We start from the raw sequence: 18,245 nt of genomic DNA, 5'->3' as shown, positions 1-18,245 counted from the left end.
GGTTACGTAGGTAACCACGGTTATGTGAGCGATTGGATCACTCCAATATATGATAGTTCCGTCCGCAGGCGGAGCGTCGAGCGGACTTACCGATGATCCCGTGCTAACAGCCACGGGAAAATGACGTGTGAGTGAGGCACCGCCTCCCGAGGTTACTTTGCTCGCACACGTCATTTCCCCTTCCTCGTACCCTTTCCGAGGCGCGATAGATCACCGCGACTATAATTGGAGTGATCCAATCGCTCACATAACCGTGGTTACCTACGTAACCTACGTTATGTAGCGCTATATTGGATCACTCCAATATATGATAGTACACTACCAGATCAGTCGGGGACCTATCAATGAGAACAAGAGCCAGGCCCTCCCGGTGGGAGCGGCCAGCCCCAGCTCAATCACAAAGAGGGGCCCACTGTCTCCGAAGGAGCAGAGGCCACCCCTAAAACGGCTTGTTCCAACCGGTTCTCAGGGACCACATTGACGCGGTAGAACCTGGTGAAGGTACTAGGCGACGTCCAGCTGGCTGAGGCACAGATGTCCGAAAGGGGGACACCCTTAAGCTGCGCCCAAGAAGTAGCCATGCCCCGAACCGAGTGCGCCACCACCGCGGGCGGCAGAACCTGCCCCGCCAAGTGGTAAGCACAGGCAATTGTATCAACAAGCCAATGTGAGAGTCTTTGCTTTGAGAGCCCTTGGCCCAAGACTCTATCACCATAGCATACGAAGAGCTGATCAGTCAGTCTGACCGCCTTCGTTCGCACGACGTAGGCGTCCAAAGCCCTCACCGGGCAGAGGACGTGAGGAGCCTCACCCGAGCCCTCCCCACTCAAGGGAGGGACATAGGCAGACAGGTGAAGATGCCGATTCACATGTCCCACAGACAGAACCTTCGGCAGAAAGGAAGAATTGGGTCGCAAAGTAATACTCGATTTACCGGGACCCATCTGGAGACACTCTGCGCTCGTAGAGAGCGCATGGAGCTCCCCAACCCTCTTTGCAGAGGTGACTGCCAAGAGAAACGCAGTCTTCCATGAAAGGTGCTGAAGAGAGGCAGTATCCAGGGGCTCGAAGGGAGGCTTCCCGAGTGCTGAGAGCACCAAGCCAAGGTCCCACGTGGGGACCTGAAGAGCCTTCACTGGGTGGAGGCGCCTTACTCCTTTCATAAAGCGTGACAGCAATGGATGGTTACCCAGCCGTCCGTCAAAGCCATCAGAATGGCATGCAGAGATAGCGGCCATATACACCCTTAGAGTGTTGGACGCCCTGCCCTCGTCCAGCAGTGACTGCAGAAAGTGTAGCACAATCTGAACATCACAGTGCTCCGGGTCAGCACCACAGGTCGCGCACCAAGTGCGGAACCGGCGCCAACCAACCTGGTATGTTGCAACCGTAGACGGGGCTCTGGAACTCTGCAACTTATGTAGAACTCCCTCTGGGAGACCTAGACCCGACCACCTGCGCCTCTCAGGGGCCAAGCCCATAGCTGGAGGCGATCGGGGCGGGGGTGCCACAGGGCTCCCTGAGCCTGCGAAAGCAGGTCGGGCCTCTGAGGCAACTGCCACGGTGTCCCCGCGACCAGAGACAGTAGCACCCTGAACCAAGGGCGTCTCGGCCAGCGTGGGGCTATCAGAAGCAACCGATGTCCCTCCCCCTCGACTCTGTCCAGCGTAGCCTGGATCAGGGGGAAAGGAGGGAAGGCATAGAGCCGCGTCAGCGGCCAGTCGTGAGCCAAGGCATCCAGGCCCAGAGGCCCTGGAGGTTTTGCCAGTGAGAACCAACTGGGGCAGTGAGCGGTTTCCTGGGAGGCAGGCAGCTGTTCCACAGCTGTTGCACGACCTGAGGGTGGAGACGCCAGTCCCCCTCTCTCGGTCCGTCTCTGGACAGCATGTCCGCTGCAGAGTTCTGGACCCCCGGGACATACGTGGCCCGAAGAGATGGGAAGTGAGCCTGAGCCCAAACTAAGAGCTCCCGCGTCATCTCGTGGAGACGGCGGGATCTCAACCCAGCTTGATGGTTGATGTAGGCTACAACCGAGGTGTTGTCTGACCGCACCAACACATGCCGGCCTTCCAGATGCCGAAGCGCCAGGCACACAGCTCTGAGCTCCAGCACATTGATATGTTGGACAGACCATGGCGGACTCCAGCGGCCGCTGGCCGCCATGCCCCTGTACACAGCACCCCAACCTTCCAGAGAGGCATCGGTGCACACCAGTTCCCTGCGTGTCATCCTGCTGAGCGCCCTCCCTGACTCCAAGAAGGAGCGGGCACGCCACAGAGTGAGTGCGAGCACACAGGACTTCGTCACCAGGAGACGACGATGTCTGTGTCGCCGCAGATGCAGCTTGTGGGCATTGAACCAACGCTGCAGCGGCCTGAGATGAAGGAGACCTAAGGGGACCAGCGACGAGGCCGCTGTTAGCAGGCCCAGTAGGCGTTGGCAGTCCCCGACGGACACTGTCCGTCCCAGGCGGAACCGGAGGAGAAAGGACAGAATCGTCTCGACTCTCTTGGCGGGCAGACTCGCCCTCATGAGAGATGAGTTTATAGCCATCCCCACGAAGACCACGTCTTGTGAAGGGGACACACGGCTCTTCTTCTCGTTCAGGACCAACCCTAGCTCCTGGATGTGTTTTAACAGGAGGCTGGTGTCCCTGGCTGCGTGCTCCATGGACGGAGCACAGAGGAGCCAGTCGTCGAGATAATTCAATACCTGAATGCCCATGGAGGAGAGGGGCTCCAGAACCGCATCCATGCATTTTGTGAAGGTGCGTGGTGCAAGAGAAAGCCCGAAGGGAAGTACCTGGTATTCGTAGGACTCTCCCTCGAAGGCGAACCGGAGGTATTTCCAGTGGCTTGGATGGATGGGCTCTTTCATGAGCCCACACTAGAAGCTCCCGCGTCATCTCGTGGAGACGGCGGGATCTCAATCCACCTTGATGGTTGAAGGCCACCACCGTAGTGTTGTCTGACCCGACCCACACATGCCGGCCTTCCAAACACTGAGGAAAATCCCATAGAGCTAGGCGCACAGCTCTGAGCTCTAGGACGTCGACGTGTCGGACCATCCGTCCCAGGTGGAACCGGTGGAGAAAGGACAGAATACTTTCACTGCTCTGTCTGTCCTGGCTTGGCCGGCACCTTGGAGCGTAAAGACCAAGTGTGCAACATAGGAGCCCAGCAGCATGGCTGCATTTAAGGCGGGCCACAGCGGCCAGGACATTAACGTGCCGTTCAGGAGCTGGTGACTTGTCGACTCGTCGCAGGTCCCAGCAACCATCGTACTTCTCTACGGCGTCTGACAGCCGGAGTGCCCACAGCAGGGAGACTGCCACCGCCGGTGGGGTCTTGCCCATAACCTTCCACACTCACAGGTGGGAAGCGGCCATCCCGGTGCTGCACCGTCCCAGATGGGGGAGGCGATTGTCACCAGGGAAGGAGCCTTGTGGGTCGACGGCCTCTAGCCAGGATGCATAAAGCGAGCCAATAGAGCCCGTCAGGTCGCAGGCTCGACAGCGCAAGGGGAAAGGTTGACTACCTAGTCACCTCCCTACTAGGTCACGCCTAAATGTCGTCGGGATCGGACTCGAGCCCGCGACACGCTGTCGGGCCGGGATACCAGCCTAGATGCCTGGACCACAAGGCCGGCCCAGGCCAGAGTCCTGCCACCACTGGGTGTGCATGCTCTAGACCCAGGCAACAAAGCAGACACAGTGCCCGATGGGCTGTGGCCAGCTCTAAGCTAACAAGCAGCGAAGGCTATCGCCAAAGCTAGACTGTATAAACCTGCATCACACGTCGTATATCAGCCTTCGGCTCATACGGGTGACAGGACAGAAATATAATATGTACAGTATATTATATATAAAGCTTCATCGCACTTATTCAGGCGATAGGACAGAAGTATAATATACACCGTCACTGATGTAATGTAACGTACACATACACATCAGACTTCACTACACACCGTATATCGGCCCTTGGCCTATACGGGTGACAGAAGTCAGATATATAGCATTTAAAGCTGCATCAAACACCGCATATCGACCCCTGGCGTATACGCATAATAGGGTAGAAGTATAATACATAGTTACTGTGTAACGTGCAATATACTGGCAGATAAACCTCAGCACCCACCGTATATTGGCCCTGGCCTATACGGGTGATAGTCTACAGACAACAGTCACCTGTCAGCTGTGCAACACAGGAACACATAAAGCTGTATCACACACCGTACATTCGCCTGTGGCTTATACGGGTGATAAGACATTATATACCCGGTTACCTGTGTAACGTATATAATATACAATATATGCTATATCACACACCATATATTGGCCTAGCTTTAGCTCATATGGGTGACAGCACAGAAAGAGTTAAATATACAGATAAACAGTTACTATTGAACTCACAAATGTATAAAGCTTTATCACACCGTACGTTAGCCCGTGGCTTATACGGGTGACAAGACAGAGAATATTATATACCCAGTTACCCTGTAACGTATATAATATACAACATATGCTATATCACACACCATATATTGGCCTAGCTTCAGCTCATATGGGTGACAGGCAGCACAGAGAGATAAATATACAGATGAACAGTTACTATTGAACTTGCAAATGTATACATAAAGCTTTATCACACCGTATATTGGCCCTTGGCTCATACTGGTGACAGCACAGAAAATATTATATACGCAGACACCCGTGTACGTATAGAATATATAGTATAACCATATCACACACCGCATACTGGCCCTCGGCTCATACGGGTGATAGAATACCAACAAGAGTCAACTGTGCAACGTATAAATATACAAGGCTGTACTACACAGTATATTGGCCCTTGGCTCATACTGGTGACAGCACAGAAAACATCATATACGCAGACCTGTGTATAGAATATACAGCGTAGCTATATCACACACCGTATACTGGCCCTGGGCTCATACGGGTGATAGAATACCAACAGGAGTCAACTGTGCAACGTATAAATATACAAGGCTGTACTACACAGTATATTGGCCCTTGGCTCATACTGGTGACAGCACAGAAAACATCATATACGCAGACCTGTGTATATATAGAATATACAGCATAGCTATATCACACACCGTATACTGGCCCGGCCTGGGCTCATACGGGTGATAGAATACCAACAGGAGTCAACTGTGCAACGTATAAATATACAAGGCTGTACTACACAGTATATTGGCCCTTGGCTCATACTGGTGACAGCACAGAAAACATCATATACGCAGACCTGTGTATAGAATATACAGCGTAGCTATATCACACACCGTATACTGGCCCTGGGCTCATACGGGTGATAGAATACCAACAGGAGTCAACTGTGCAACGTATAAATATACAAGGCTGTACTACACAGTATATTGGCCCTTGGCTCATACTGGTGACAGCACAGAAAACATCATATACGCAGACCTGTGTATATATAGAATATACAGCATAGCTATATCACACACCGTATACTGGCCCGGCCTGGGCTCATACGGGTGATAGAATACCAACAGGAGTCAACTGTGCAACGTATAAATATACAAGGCTGTACTACACAGTATATTGGCCCTTGGCTCATACTGGTGACAGCACAGAAAACATTATATACGCAGAAGACCCATGTAATGACGTACGTATATACAATATAACTATATCACACACCGTATACTGGCGCTTAGCTCATACGGGTGATAGAATACCAACAAGAGTCAACTGTGCAACGTATAAATATACAAGGCTGTACCACCCAGTATATTGGCCCCTGGCTCATACTGGTGACAGCACAGAAGACATTATATACGCAGACCCATGTAATGATGTACGTATAGAATATACAATATAACTATATCACACACCGTATACTGGCGCTTAGCTCATACGGGTGATAGAATACCAACAAGAGACAACTGTGCGATGTATAAATATACAAGGCTGTATCACACGCCGTATATTGGCCCTCGGCTCATATGGGTGACAGCACACAAAGAGTTAAATGTACAGTTTCCATGTTAACTTCATAATATGTGAAAATAAGTATAATATACAGTCACTTAGTTGCAATGTATAGTATAGAGAAACTGTGTCACACCACTTAGTAGCCTTGGGCTTTACAGGGGTGACAGAATACAATTAACCAGTTGCTCATGAAACTTACAAATGTACAAAGCTTTATCACACATGATAAAAGCCATATGATATACAGACACTTGTGTTAATGATATAGTATAGGAAGACCTTATCACACACCGTTTATTAGCCTTTGGCTTTATACGGAGGGACAAGACAGGACAAAACAAGTAACAATACTTTGTGTAGTGCTTGTGCAACTGCAATGTGAATTAGCACCGCAGCCAACTGAGCTCTCGATCTCAGCTGTGCCTGGTGTACTGCGTCATGTGAGCGGTCGATTTAATACCCGCGCTATTCTGACGGATTTAAATCACCACAGCTCCTCACGGAGAGCGAGTCACAGTAACGAGACGGGGGGAGCAGAGAACGCGTGGCGTCTCCTTCTTCCCCTGGGAGACGAGTCACTATAGCTGCCCAGTGGGCTAGCGAGACACGCTGCGCACAGTCTATAGGGAAGGCGTCCGTTCCCGAAAGTGAGAGCCGGGAGGGTAGGGACCGGCAAAACAGACAGACAGTACAGTCAACGAAAGACAGCTAGTCCAACAAGGGCAACCTCCTGACGCCGCGGCACGGGCGACCGGCCCGTGCCACCGTAGCACGGTGGTGTTTTTAGCTAGTAGCTTCCAACACACTGATACAAGAAGGCAACTCTGAGAGGAGCCAAGCTGGCTGCTCAAAAGGAGTTATACGCTTCTTACGGTAAATACCTTAGTCCTTACCCATCGACGACGCCGAGGAAAGAAAAGGGGAAATGACGTGTGCGAGCAAAGTAACCTCGGGAGGCGGTGCCTCACTCACACGTCATTTTCCCGTGGCTGTTAGCACGGGATCATCGGTAAGTCCGCTCGACGCTCCGCCTGCGGACGGAACTATCATATATTGGAGTGATCCAATATAGCGCTACATAACCCAACGCCAGCACTCAGCACTGCCAAATGTCTTCAATTTAACTACAGGTATTCTTTATTTATTTTGTATATCTGTTCAGTTATATGTTCTTTATTATACACAATCGCAACGTCCTTTCTTTAATACGTTTTGTGAGAAGGTCTCTGGCAGAGAATTAATTAAATCCTCGATTTCGAGACTCTGCCTACAATTCGAAATCGAGGATTTAATTAATTGAGTATGAACTTCAGCCAAGGACACCAATGGAAACAAGCCATAGGCTTTCTTGCGTTTAAATCCTCTTAGTGGACCTTTACTTGTATTGAACTGTACTTTCCTGTGCAAACTGTTAAAGTATTCAAGCAATCGGACTACAAACGTGGAGGTACATGACGCGGCCGCATTGCATTGTGGTCGCCAATGTGTGGAACGGCTGGAATGACCAGTTTGTTTGAATAATAACATCGAAGGCAGCCAAGGCAGCTGAACTCGCTACTACTACCATTTAAGGCCGGGCGTTCAGACGATACACCACAAGGTGAGTTAACACATTTAATTAATTAATATCTAATAAAGCATGTTGCGTAAAGGAGCCATTATGAGGCTGTTTTCAATAACACGTTGAAGCTCGAGGTAAACTTCATGAGGAGTTAGCAGCAAGTTGAAGGCACTAGCAACGACTAGAAAGCATAAAGCCCGCAGGCTAAGCTAATCCATCTTCATGTAGGTCGCTACTCGCTGTGGTCAGCTTGTTTGGGCGTAAAACAGCTAAGTATCATGATCACTGTTTAATTTTACAGCAACCAGAGTGAGTAACGACGGCTAGTCACTGCATCTGGAAATTATAGCCAGCTTGTTTAAGCTAACGTAGCTAACAGTAGCAGTAGCACTGGAATGAATCGCGTTGGTTTTAGGCGTTGTTGCACAACAACGAGTCTTTAGCTCAACAAAAAAAAACTTATTTTTAAATAAAGTGTCGCGTCGACACTGAATATTGTTAATTTGACAAATTAAATGTTATTTCATTGTGTATGCGGACATCGGACATGGGCTGTAAAATAGGACCGCCAAGATGCGCGTGACGTAATACGCCGTATTTCCGGCTTCGTATTTGTTGCGAAGTCGCCCTCTGGCGGACACAAGTTAACGTTCTGTTCTGGAGCAGCACTGCATTGGTTCTAATCTCAACGTTTTAATTTCACGGCCCCCCGCCTAGACTGGCCTGGGGCCCCTTTTTCACCGGGGTTGAACGGCTTCAGTTATTTTTTGAGTGTATACAAATGGAACCAAATTAGTCTCAGAGTTGCAAACCTACTCTGTTTCAATCGCAAACCTGTACGGGTCCTGTTGAAAGACTCATGAGGGTCCCTGGACCCCACTTTGAGAACCACTGACATTAATTGAAATATGTATATTATCGATAAATGTAGAACACAATGTAGAACAAAAAAGTTAAATAACATGTATTAACAGACCTGTGAGAAATTAAGCTGTCATGCTGCGTCAATAACTGACAAGCTGTTATTAGTTGACAAATACATTGTTCGTCTGTAAATGATGTTAATTCATACTCCTTATGTTACAGATAGAAGGAACTGCCAGCCATGTCGTCAACATCCCAGAAACACAAAGATTTCGTGGCGGAGCCCATGGGAGAGAAGAATGTCATGGCACTAGCAGGCATTGGAGAAGCACTTGGGAAAAGACTAGAAGACAAGGGCTTTGACAAGGTAATGTCTCACTTTGACTTTTAGAGTTTGGTTTCTTTTGTATGCCTATACACATTATAAAACGTGTATATTATATATAATATTGTATCGAGTCTTTGCAACGAACAACAAAATATTGAACATTTGTCCCTTAGCTCAGTGGTTCCCCTTCCCAAACCTTTTAGCACGGGACCCAAAAGAGAAATTTGATGTCTTCCCAAGACCAAAACTAGTGAATACAAAATACAAATCTACAAGCTCATGTCTTGAACTTGTAGATTGACTATTTTTTTCTTGTTTAATGAAATTTCGAAGATTTTTATTTATGAAATTATATAAATTAATGGTTGAATTTATAGGAAATTCTTAAATGCTTTGAAATTATAATAATGAATAACTTTTACTCTGAGGAAGTAACATTGAAAACATATTTTTGTCCTATACTCCTCCATTCTCTTTCCACGTTCATGTGTGAACATTGTTCAACAGATTCATTTATGAGAATGTGATTCTAGACGATTTTGCTGAATGTAATTAACTCAAAGCATTACGACCTCATTGCATTACGACAGGCCTGGAGTAAAATGTATCTTGAATATCTCCATCCACAGGCTTATGTTGTCCTTGGGCAGTTCCTGGTGTTAAAGAAAGATGAGGAGCTCTTTCGGGACTGGCTGAAGGATACCTGTGGGGCAAATTCCAAACAGCAAGGAGACTGCTACGGCTGTCTCCGGGAATGGTGTGACTCCTTCCTGTGAAGCATATTATATTCTTTATTTAGTTTCCGTTTGTTTTGTACTTTCAAAGTTCCATGTACATTTTTACCTCATCAGCGCCTTGTGAACACAAAAGACAAAAAAAAGAATAACATTTTAATAATAAAAATGTGTTTTAAAAGCTGCTGCTGCTCACAATTTTTTTTTCTTGTTGTGCAAATCATCACTGTTTAGTTCGTACTTTTGATAGATTCAGTGGTTGTTCTAGTCTATGATCTATACTAGCATGCCTACGCTGGCCTTGTCCCCAAAGCCACGGCCCTAATCCAGTGATTACCTCGGTCCCCTATGTGACTTGATAGTCACATAGAGATGAGTTTTCTTCTTGTAGCTCTACACACAGCAAGGTAACACTTTGTAGATCACAGGACTATTTTATGGTTTTATGTTTTAATGCTGGTACCAATATGTCACTGTTTCTATAGTATTCTAAGTATTCTATAGATGATCCTGGTTGAAACACTGGTTAGTTTCTGTGACTGAAAGCATTCAGAATTCTATATTTTGGGTTTTCATTCAAATGTCTTGTTTTGTAATTGCATAACATCAGAAATTAAATTGAGTTGATTTAAATGTTTTATTTCAGTGTTTGATATTCCATGGTTACCTTCAAACCAAAGCTTGTCATTTGCTATTGCTAATATGTTCAACAATACATTGAAAAGGCAGTGGACAACGTTTGAAACTCTTGAGCACCTTACAGTATCTGATATTGTTAAAATGACTAGACTTTTGTTAAGTACAACATAAGAACTTTATTCTTTCCAAAAATAAACATGACAGCTGATAAGATGGCCTAGGTCATGTTTTTTTTTAAAGTTCAGGTGATACTAATTTATACTTGTAGTACTGTTGTACAACTGTGTAACTCAGCAGCAGCTGTTTGATAGTATACAGGTACATATTGCATTTCCGGTGGAATGTTTTGGGTGTGTACTGATTGTAATATAAAATATTTAACACTTCAGATTTGCTGCCTAAGTTTCTCAGTACCACTTAAACGGATACACTAATCCCTAGCCACACAACTGCAACATTTGCAGCTTGATTTATGCTCCAATGCATGACCGTCAAGATCAGTTGTTTCTGACAAGCCATACAATTGTGCGATGGAGTATAAAGTAGGCAGTATACATGGTTGTAATGTCAATAACAAAAACTTGAATAATGCCCCTGTCATAATTGGTTATCGTCCTCATTTGATACGTGTAACTAACAATATAAAACACCAGAGCAAATAAATGTATTTATTCAAGTGAATGAAATGTGTGTGCCATGGTGAGGTTTAGTTCCACTCTTAAACATGACTTGCATTGAAATAATTTGTCGAATGGTGTCTTAAAATGGTGTTGAATCCATTTTTTTATGTGTCATAATAGTAATTGTTGTATACTTAGTCTCACTGACTGACGCAGATTATGTGATGTGAACCAACACCGTTATACTGTAAGACATTTCATGCTTGTGTTTATTTTTTGTCAGTTCTTTTATTATGAGTTGTAGACTGGTTTCAGTCCACAATTTTATTTGTATTTTTCTGTCCCCTTGTAACAAGACAGATACTGTATAGCAGGTTTAAATATTTGCTCAACATTTTGTAGTCGCAGGTGTACTGTACATCGGAAGGTTTCCCAAAAACTATTGTACATTGATGCTCTTAAGATTTGATGTACATGTACACACTGTACATACTGTACAGCTGTACTCATAACAATCCATGATTTGTCTCAAAGCAGTGCACAGAAGAACTTCTTCTCCCGGAAGGGGTTCTCTGAAGTGGGCACAGGGGTGATGAGTGGGTCGTCTAATGCGTGTGCGTCACAGTATGCCATCAGGTCAGCTGCGGCCTTGGATACCTTCAAGATATTGAGAATGAGATTAGAAAGATTAAACAACCAACGTAATTGGTTTATATTAAATGTGGCAAAATATTTATTTTAAAGGTTTAGAACATGCTTAAAGGGAAACTATCAATATGTTCAACACCATACCTCTTGTGTACTGTAATTTACCATACTCTGAATGAACCAAATCCACTAAAGTTGTACTGAAACTTAAAGGTTTACTCAAGTAAAATATTTGAAAACGACGACCCTATGACCTTGCCATTTTCTGTTTATGATGAGAGAATATGAAACAGATCATTGTAATAGTGGACTAAACCATTTTGGGCAGTCAGTTTCTAGAGTGGCCATCTATATAATAATGGGTGAGCCAGGCTGATGGCTTGCCCACAAAATGTGAATAATGTGAATTGTAGGAATTCAGAAAAAGGCCAAAACAGACTAAATGTCTGTATGTGGATGTCAATGTAGATTATTGGATTGTGTGGGAATCAAGGTGAATGTTGCACCCACTGCACAAAAAACTGCATAAAAGTCTAGTTCCTCCCAGTAGAGAGCAATTTGACTTTAATTTGTGCCAACAAAATATAATATCACTGTCCTTGTAGCTGTTGATGCTGATTATTGGTACTGACTATGGTCATATTATATTTGCAAATAAATAAAATGTCCATAAAAATGTGATGTGTCCCTTTAAAATATGCAATAAAGAATCATAAAATGGTAATGTATAATGTGAAAAGCAGGCCTACAATAAGATTCTTAAATAAGATTCTTAAATGGCTTATTTAAGAAGACTATACACAATACGTGTGTATCGACAATACAGGTGTACATATCAAGATCTGAGCTGGACATAAACTCAAACCAATAAGTGAACTGATCCATTATATTCAAATTCGACACACGCGTTCCACACCCCCCGCAGGGAGTGCAGTGCCCGGTGTCGAGTTGGTCGGACCCACGGTTGTCCAGAACTGACACAAAAGGCCTCTGCCCGGGCTCTGGACAGGGCCCCTGCCCAGGGTCCATATATGGAGCTGGCCTGTTCTGACATCTCAAGGCTCCATATTTGGGCATGTCTGACACAGAACTCCATATATAGGAATAAAGGACACAGAGAGACAGATACAGAAATCTCCATATATGGGCATGAAAGGGACACAAGTGGGTGGAACGGGTACTCTGACATGGGATGGATCTCCAACTTGCATTTCCAACTTGCATCGTTCCAGATAGGCCAGTGCCCAACGGCCACTGCTTTAGTAATAATTAAATAAATGGCAATACATAATACACATTTGAATGTACCGATAAATACATTCCAGAAGTAACGTTTGTGTACATTCATCTGCCTCTTTGCACTAAGTGGCTATCAATGACATCAAGTTGATTCTTTCCAATACTAATTATTGGTCAGTTGCTTAATCTTTAAGTACCACCTGGGAAGGCCAGAGCTAGGCTTCATTAATATCCATAATACATAACCATGAATGAATCCTTGTGAATAAAAGCTATTTAATTTGGCCAAAAGTTCAGGGACCATGAATACAGTATGATAGTTTATACTTTTTTTATGGGATTCTCACTCTGAAACTGAAGAGAACAGCTATGTTTCTATACTACCTAAATCCCTGTACATATTTTACCTATACACAGTCAAATCTGCAGTGTTTATAATTCTGAGTGTACAAATATAGTGCATTTGTGCAACCTCAGACTGATATTTCGTTTTACAGTTGTACTGTTGTATTGATTTGCCTTACCTTTATCCTGCAAAAACTTGCCTCTATTTTCAGTTGCTCAACCAGCTTCCTAGCCTGGCCAACACTCATTGTGCTATGCACTGGGGTGTCTCCTTTCATCCTTGGGTAAGGAAATATACAAAATGACAAACACAACAGCATTCAGAAACTTCATGGATTAGCATGCTGGTGTACACTAAATCCTGAGTGTACAAATGGATAAATTAACAGTGAGCACTGTACTGTGTAGAACAGTGGTTCTCATACATTTTCATGTCAGTGACCCCACACTAGATGCTTGCTTATGGTTGTCTGTCAATTCCAATTATGACATCCACTTCTATCATGCGTTCTTTAATATGATGGCTAGTGGCTACACAGTATATAGCCCTATTCTGGACCCACAGGTCCTATTGCAGGTAGGGCATGTATGTGGTGGTATAGTGGCAACAGTAGGTTTGTTCCCAAGTTCTGAGTCTCCTCTTCTATCCTGGCTGTCCTTTCCTCCAGTATTTGGGTTCCATTCAGGCACAGTCAGCTAACACCAGGTGTTACGGTCAGCAGCAACATTCTCCAAGGCCTCAGGTCTGATTTAGCATTCCCTTAGCTGGTCTTTGTAGCGCTTCTGGGCCCTGATGTGACGGCGTTACCCAGGCTTCGCAACTGTAAAGGAGGGTAGTGATGCAGATGGCTTGGTAGACACAGACCTTCGTGCTGGTGTAGCCTGGTGTAGTTTCGTGAATGACCCTATGCTGGAGTTTCCAAAAAGCAGAGGATGCCTTCAGATCCACAGGTATCTGAAGGATATTTGTGTGTATTTGTGATACAACAGCACAGTCATCTGAATACTGTAGCTATATACATCTAGATGAAAGTCCACTGCCATGCCACTGCTGTCCTCAATCGCTGGCTGACACTTAGCAGGAACATGTTAAAAAGTACTGGTGCTAGTATACACACCTGCCTTAAGTGTATATAGGATCCTGGTCTCACTCAGAGTAGCAATGCCGTTGTTGATGTTGTAGCGACTCATCTCAGCAACCAAGGCTGTTCTCTCAGAGGTGCCATACGAGTCCAGGAGAGTCCTTACTGTACATTCCATGTTTCATTTAATTATCGTTTGTACCAGACTACCAGGACCCCCATTTGAGAAGATTAGAATAGTTCTAATATATTCTCTCATCTGTGAAATAATAGTGAAATAAAAAAAGAAATCAGTTTAATTTACAAAAAAAAGTAAAAAAAAAAATCCCTGGAGGTCCCCGGAAACCATTTTGAGAACCTCTTATATTAGATAATGTTGCATTTCCTTGATTCAGACACAACTGAATTCCTTCTCCATGCAGTCTCAACCACAATGGATATCTGATACAATGCCATTTAGCCATGTCATTCCGGCCCAGAGCATTTTGTCCTACAAACCAGACCCTTCACCTTGATAAAAACCAAAAGATATTCTCTAAAACAAGGTACAAGAAAACAAACAAAAACTGTTTAAGTCATGGCTGGAATTTGATGGAAATGTTTCTTTCTGAAGTTAAGCACCCCCCCTCACACACACACACACACACACACACACACACACACACACACACACACACACACACACACACACACACACACACACACACACACAATAATTATGATAAACGGAGAACTTTCAAAACCAATATTACAATATGTTCACAAGATGACATTCTATCTCAAAATCACAACATTTGTATATGATGTACTGTAATTTGAGGTATGCTCTAGTCTAGATAGGATGCAAATATCTCTAAGACTGAGATCACAATAGTTCCACCAAATAGGTGACAGTTATTGCAATGCAAACATTAGGTCTAAGAAAGTCTGCATGTTCTGCAATACAGGCTAAATATCAATGAATATTGTGTATGAAATATGCTACAGTACTACTGCTGTATCAAGTCACTGTCAGGTGCTATGATTAAAAGTATTAAGGCTACATAATTTAAGCATATAAACCGGTCCATTCACATAACATTCACCTTGGCCGACAGACTCACCGGACAAATCACAGAGATGTCCGAATGAATGAATGTATAGGCACTGCACATTTTTAGGAAAGAAGATGAAACACATGACTGATGGAGATGGAATCAAGAAGGTTGGACTATGAATGAACAAGAAGAGAAAACCCAACAGAGCATAGAAACATAGTATTTGATCTATTCCTATTTCATTTGTACCCCTCATCCATTTTTGTGTTCTTACCCGTATTGTATTCTTCTGTGAGTGCAATCTTTCCCTCTCTCTCTCTCTCTCTCTCTCTCTCTCTCTCTCTCTCTCTCTCTCTCTCTCTCTCTCTCTTTCCCTCCCCCCTCTTTCGTCTGGTGATATCGGTGTAGTTGGACCCCACCCCTCCAGACAGCCTCGATGCTACCCTGCTTTGTATAGTCCAGTGCACTGCAATTCTGCTACAATGGACACTAAATCTGTGGTACATGGGTTGAGATTGTGTGGATTGAAACACCCCTCGGCAGCAATGGTACCTACCAAGCAAGGGGAGAGGGGGAGCATTGGATGAATATTTTCTCAGGAAAGTGGACCATACCATATCCCTATACTGTACACTACAGCACTGGGAAATGTGTTATGGGGTGGTTAGTCTCTCAGATTAAAGCACTGATGATGGTAATTGGAGCAGATTGATATTGTATATCGCTGTATTTCCTTTTGTATTGAGGCTAAATACAATTTGGAATGCACACAACAGTTTCAATAGCATGCTATTTCTGTCTCTATACTGGCATTTGTGATGCCCGCATCCTCTTCTGTTGCTATGGGGACTACTGCAGTCTGGTTTATTTATTTTATTTTGAATTTATTTTATTTTGTAATTATTTTATTTAGTGAGTGTGTGTGTGTGTGTGTGTGTGTGTGTGAGCTGCAAATGCACTCACGTAACAGAAACATAGTAGGCCTAGTATAGTTTCACCATGACATTATTTGCCTCAGTCATTAACACATCTTTTGTCAATAATTCCATAAAAAAACCTAATAATAATAATAATAATAAGGTAATAATAAAAGCATTACTAAGGAGGAATAAAAGTAGTGAAAATAGCAGAGCGACGTGTTGTGAGCTTATATGCTATTTTCAGTACGTGTTCCTATAGAGACATCAAATCGAGAGTGGACACTATAGTATGTAGGCTAGAAAATAGGCCACCAGTGCTTTGTCTTTTTAAGCCACTCTGGAGCATCATCCAATTAATTGCAAATAGTTTGATTCAAATATTTCCAACGTTGTTGCTTTTTCGAATAGGCATATAACAGGTATTGTCTATATATTAAGTTTAACATTGCGTGTCCATGTGTTGACTTGGAAGCTTACCTATTGAGCACAATATTGTCTTTAAGACCGGTCCCCATTCCCTGCCCAAATGTCAGATTATGTAAATTAGAACACTTTATATTTCAGAGTAGACATTACAATGCATTTATTAGCTCTATTTTGTCAAGCTGTAAATTGAAAAGGTAGGCCATAAATATTGAAAGAGATATTGATATTGATACCCTAGATTTCTGATTACATTTCTGAATTAGCACAAATGTAATTAACAGTGGAAGGCCTTGGGGACAAACACCAGGGAGAATGAGGATGCAGTGATTGAAGTTCATATGGGGACATTACTATGCAATGACTCCCTCTGCTGGTTGAGACCAGGTTGTATCATCTAGCTGTCAAAGTTCCTTACGTCGATCTCATAATATCACGCTGAATTATTTTTAATAAAGACAATACTCTGTAAACCAGTGGTTCTCAACCAGTGGTCCGGAATGCCACCAGTGGTCCTTGAGGGGGTGGGAGTTAAACTTCTGTCACACTGTCACCTGCTGCAAACAAACAGACAGGTAAAAAGAGTAAAATTAACAACTTACATAATGTAACTTTACACCTCATGGACATTGAGTGGAGTAGTCTGGGTTGTTAGGAAGTGAAAACTGCTCAGTCACAAGTGTGTGACAGTTTGAAACTTGAAAGAGAACTAAATTAATCTTCATAACTGCAGGTGGGTTAGCAACCTATGCTAATCATTAGCGTGTGCTTGTGTCTGTGTCTGTGTGAGAGAGAGAGAGAGAGAGAGAGATGAACAAACAAAGGTGCTTGAAGTCCTGTGTGCATTGTTCCTATTTATCGAATAAATATACAGACACCATGTTTTGTTTGGGGTGTCACAGCACCAAATCCTTGTATGAAACTTCATTCTTAACTGTTTACCAAAGATGGTGTAATTGAAAGTGATATTGAAGTGTCACAACCTGAATTGCACAGTCTGATCTCTCAATTTATTTCAAGTCCCTACATACTTTCGATATAATTAATTATCCGATATAAAACTAATATTACGTGTATATATAGGTTGGGTTGTGATAGGCTATATTTGTATGTACTGTATACTACTATGCTGTATGTTGTAACTGGAAGAATGCAGTATGGCTGTATATGTTTGATGTTGCTATTGAGTTGTGACAGGGTACAGTATGTGGCTCCTGGTCAGCTCACTTCCTTTACTTTCTACCTTACGTACTACTTACTGCATACTCAAAGCTTATGGTGTCTCTCTCAACCTGCTCCACAGGTACACGAGCCAGGATGATGACCCCAGACCCCCAAGCTCAGCTTCTGCAGCCCTGAGTCTATTCTCCTGGCTGTGACATGCTGTGGATTCTGGACCCTAGAGCCTGCCCTAAATCCCTGACCACTCCGCTACACCAGAATGCTATGTGCAGTATTTAACATCCAAGGTTGAGTGAGAATGAGGCTAGGAAAATACTGGCCAGCTAGCGAGGTTTATGGAGGAAAGAGATGACTGGAGACGCCGCTGGAGGGCTCATTAGGAACTATTATATAGAGAGAGCCCGATCTATCTCTCTATCCATGGGTTCCAAAGTTTGACCCTGGCAACATCACAACTGATGAAGTCAAGTAGAAGACGGCTCAAGGTAGGAACTTTGTTTTTTTACTTCTTTGCTGCTGCTTCTTGTGTTGTGTGCTGTGTGTATACTAGTGTGATTCAAGCTGGTGTACCATTACTGTCATTTTGCCTTGAAACATGTTCACTATATCTGTTTGTGTCTCTGGAATTGAATGCTGATCTACA

At 44.0% G+C, this 18,245-nt stretch overlaps 2 protein-coding genes across 2 annotated transcripts; one reads left to right on the top strand and one right to left on the bottom strand.

Annotated features, from left to right (window-relative positions):
• Nucleotides 1-7,445: 7,445 nt before the first annotated feature.
• On the top strand, nt 7,446-10,104 carry banf1 (barrier to autointegration nuclear assembly factor 1). The gene is made up of 3 exons (XM_080779500.1): nt 7,446-7,580; nt 8,628-8,772; nt 9,363-10,104. Exons 2-3 carry the CDS (start codon nt 8,647-8,649, stop codon nt 9,507-9,509), a joined length of 273 nt encoding a protein of 90 aa, XP_080635626.1. The 5' UTR covers nt 7,446-7,580; nt 8,628-8,646; the 3' UTR covers nt 9,510-10,104.
• A 519-nt stretch (nt 10,105-10,623) lies between these two features.
• gng3 (guanine nucleotide binding protein (G protein), gamma 3) lies at nt 10,624-13,236 on the bottom strand (the record flags this gene model as incomplete). Its single annotated transcript, XM_080779501.1, has 2 exons — nt 10,624-11,383; nt 13,138-13,236. The coding sequence occupies 2 exons, from the start codon at nt 13,234-13,236 to the stop codon at nt 11,255-11,257; spliced, it is 228 nt and encodes a 75-aa protein (XP_080635627.1). The 3' UTR covers nt 10,624-11,254.
• Between the last annotated feature and the right edge of the window lie 5,009 nt (nt 13,237-18,245).

The sequence above is a fragment of the Protomyctophum bolini genome (genome assembly GCF_963924005.1).
Source record: "Protomyctophum bolini genome assembly, chromosome: 13".
In the NCBI taxonomy this organism is placed as follows: domain Eukaryota; kingdom Metazoa; phylum Chordata; class Actinopteri; order Myctophiformes; family Myctophidae; genus Protomyctophum; species Protomyctophum bolini.
The sequence above is the reverse complement of the archived record's forward strand: the minus strand, read 5'-3'. Positions and strand labels throughout refer to the sequence as shown.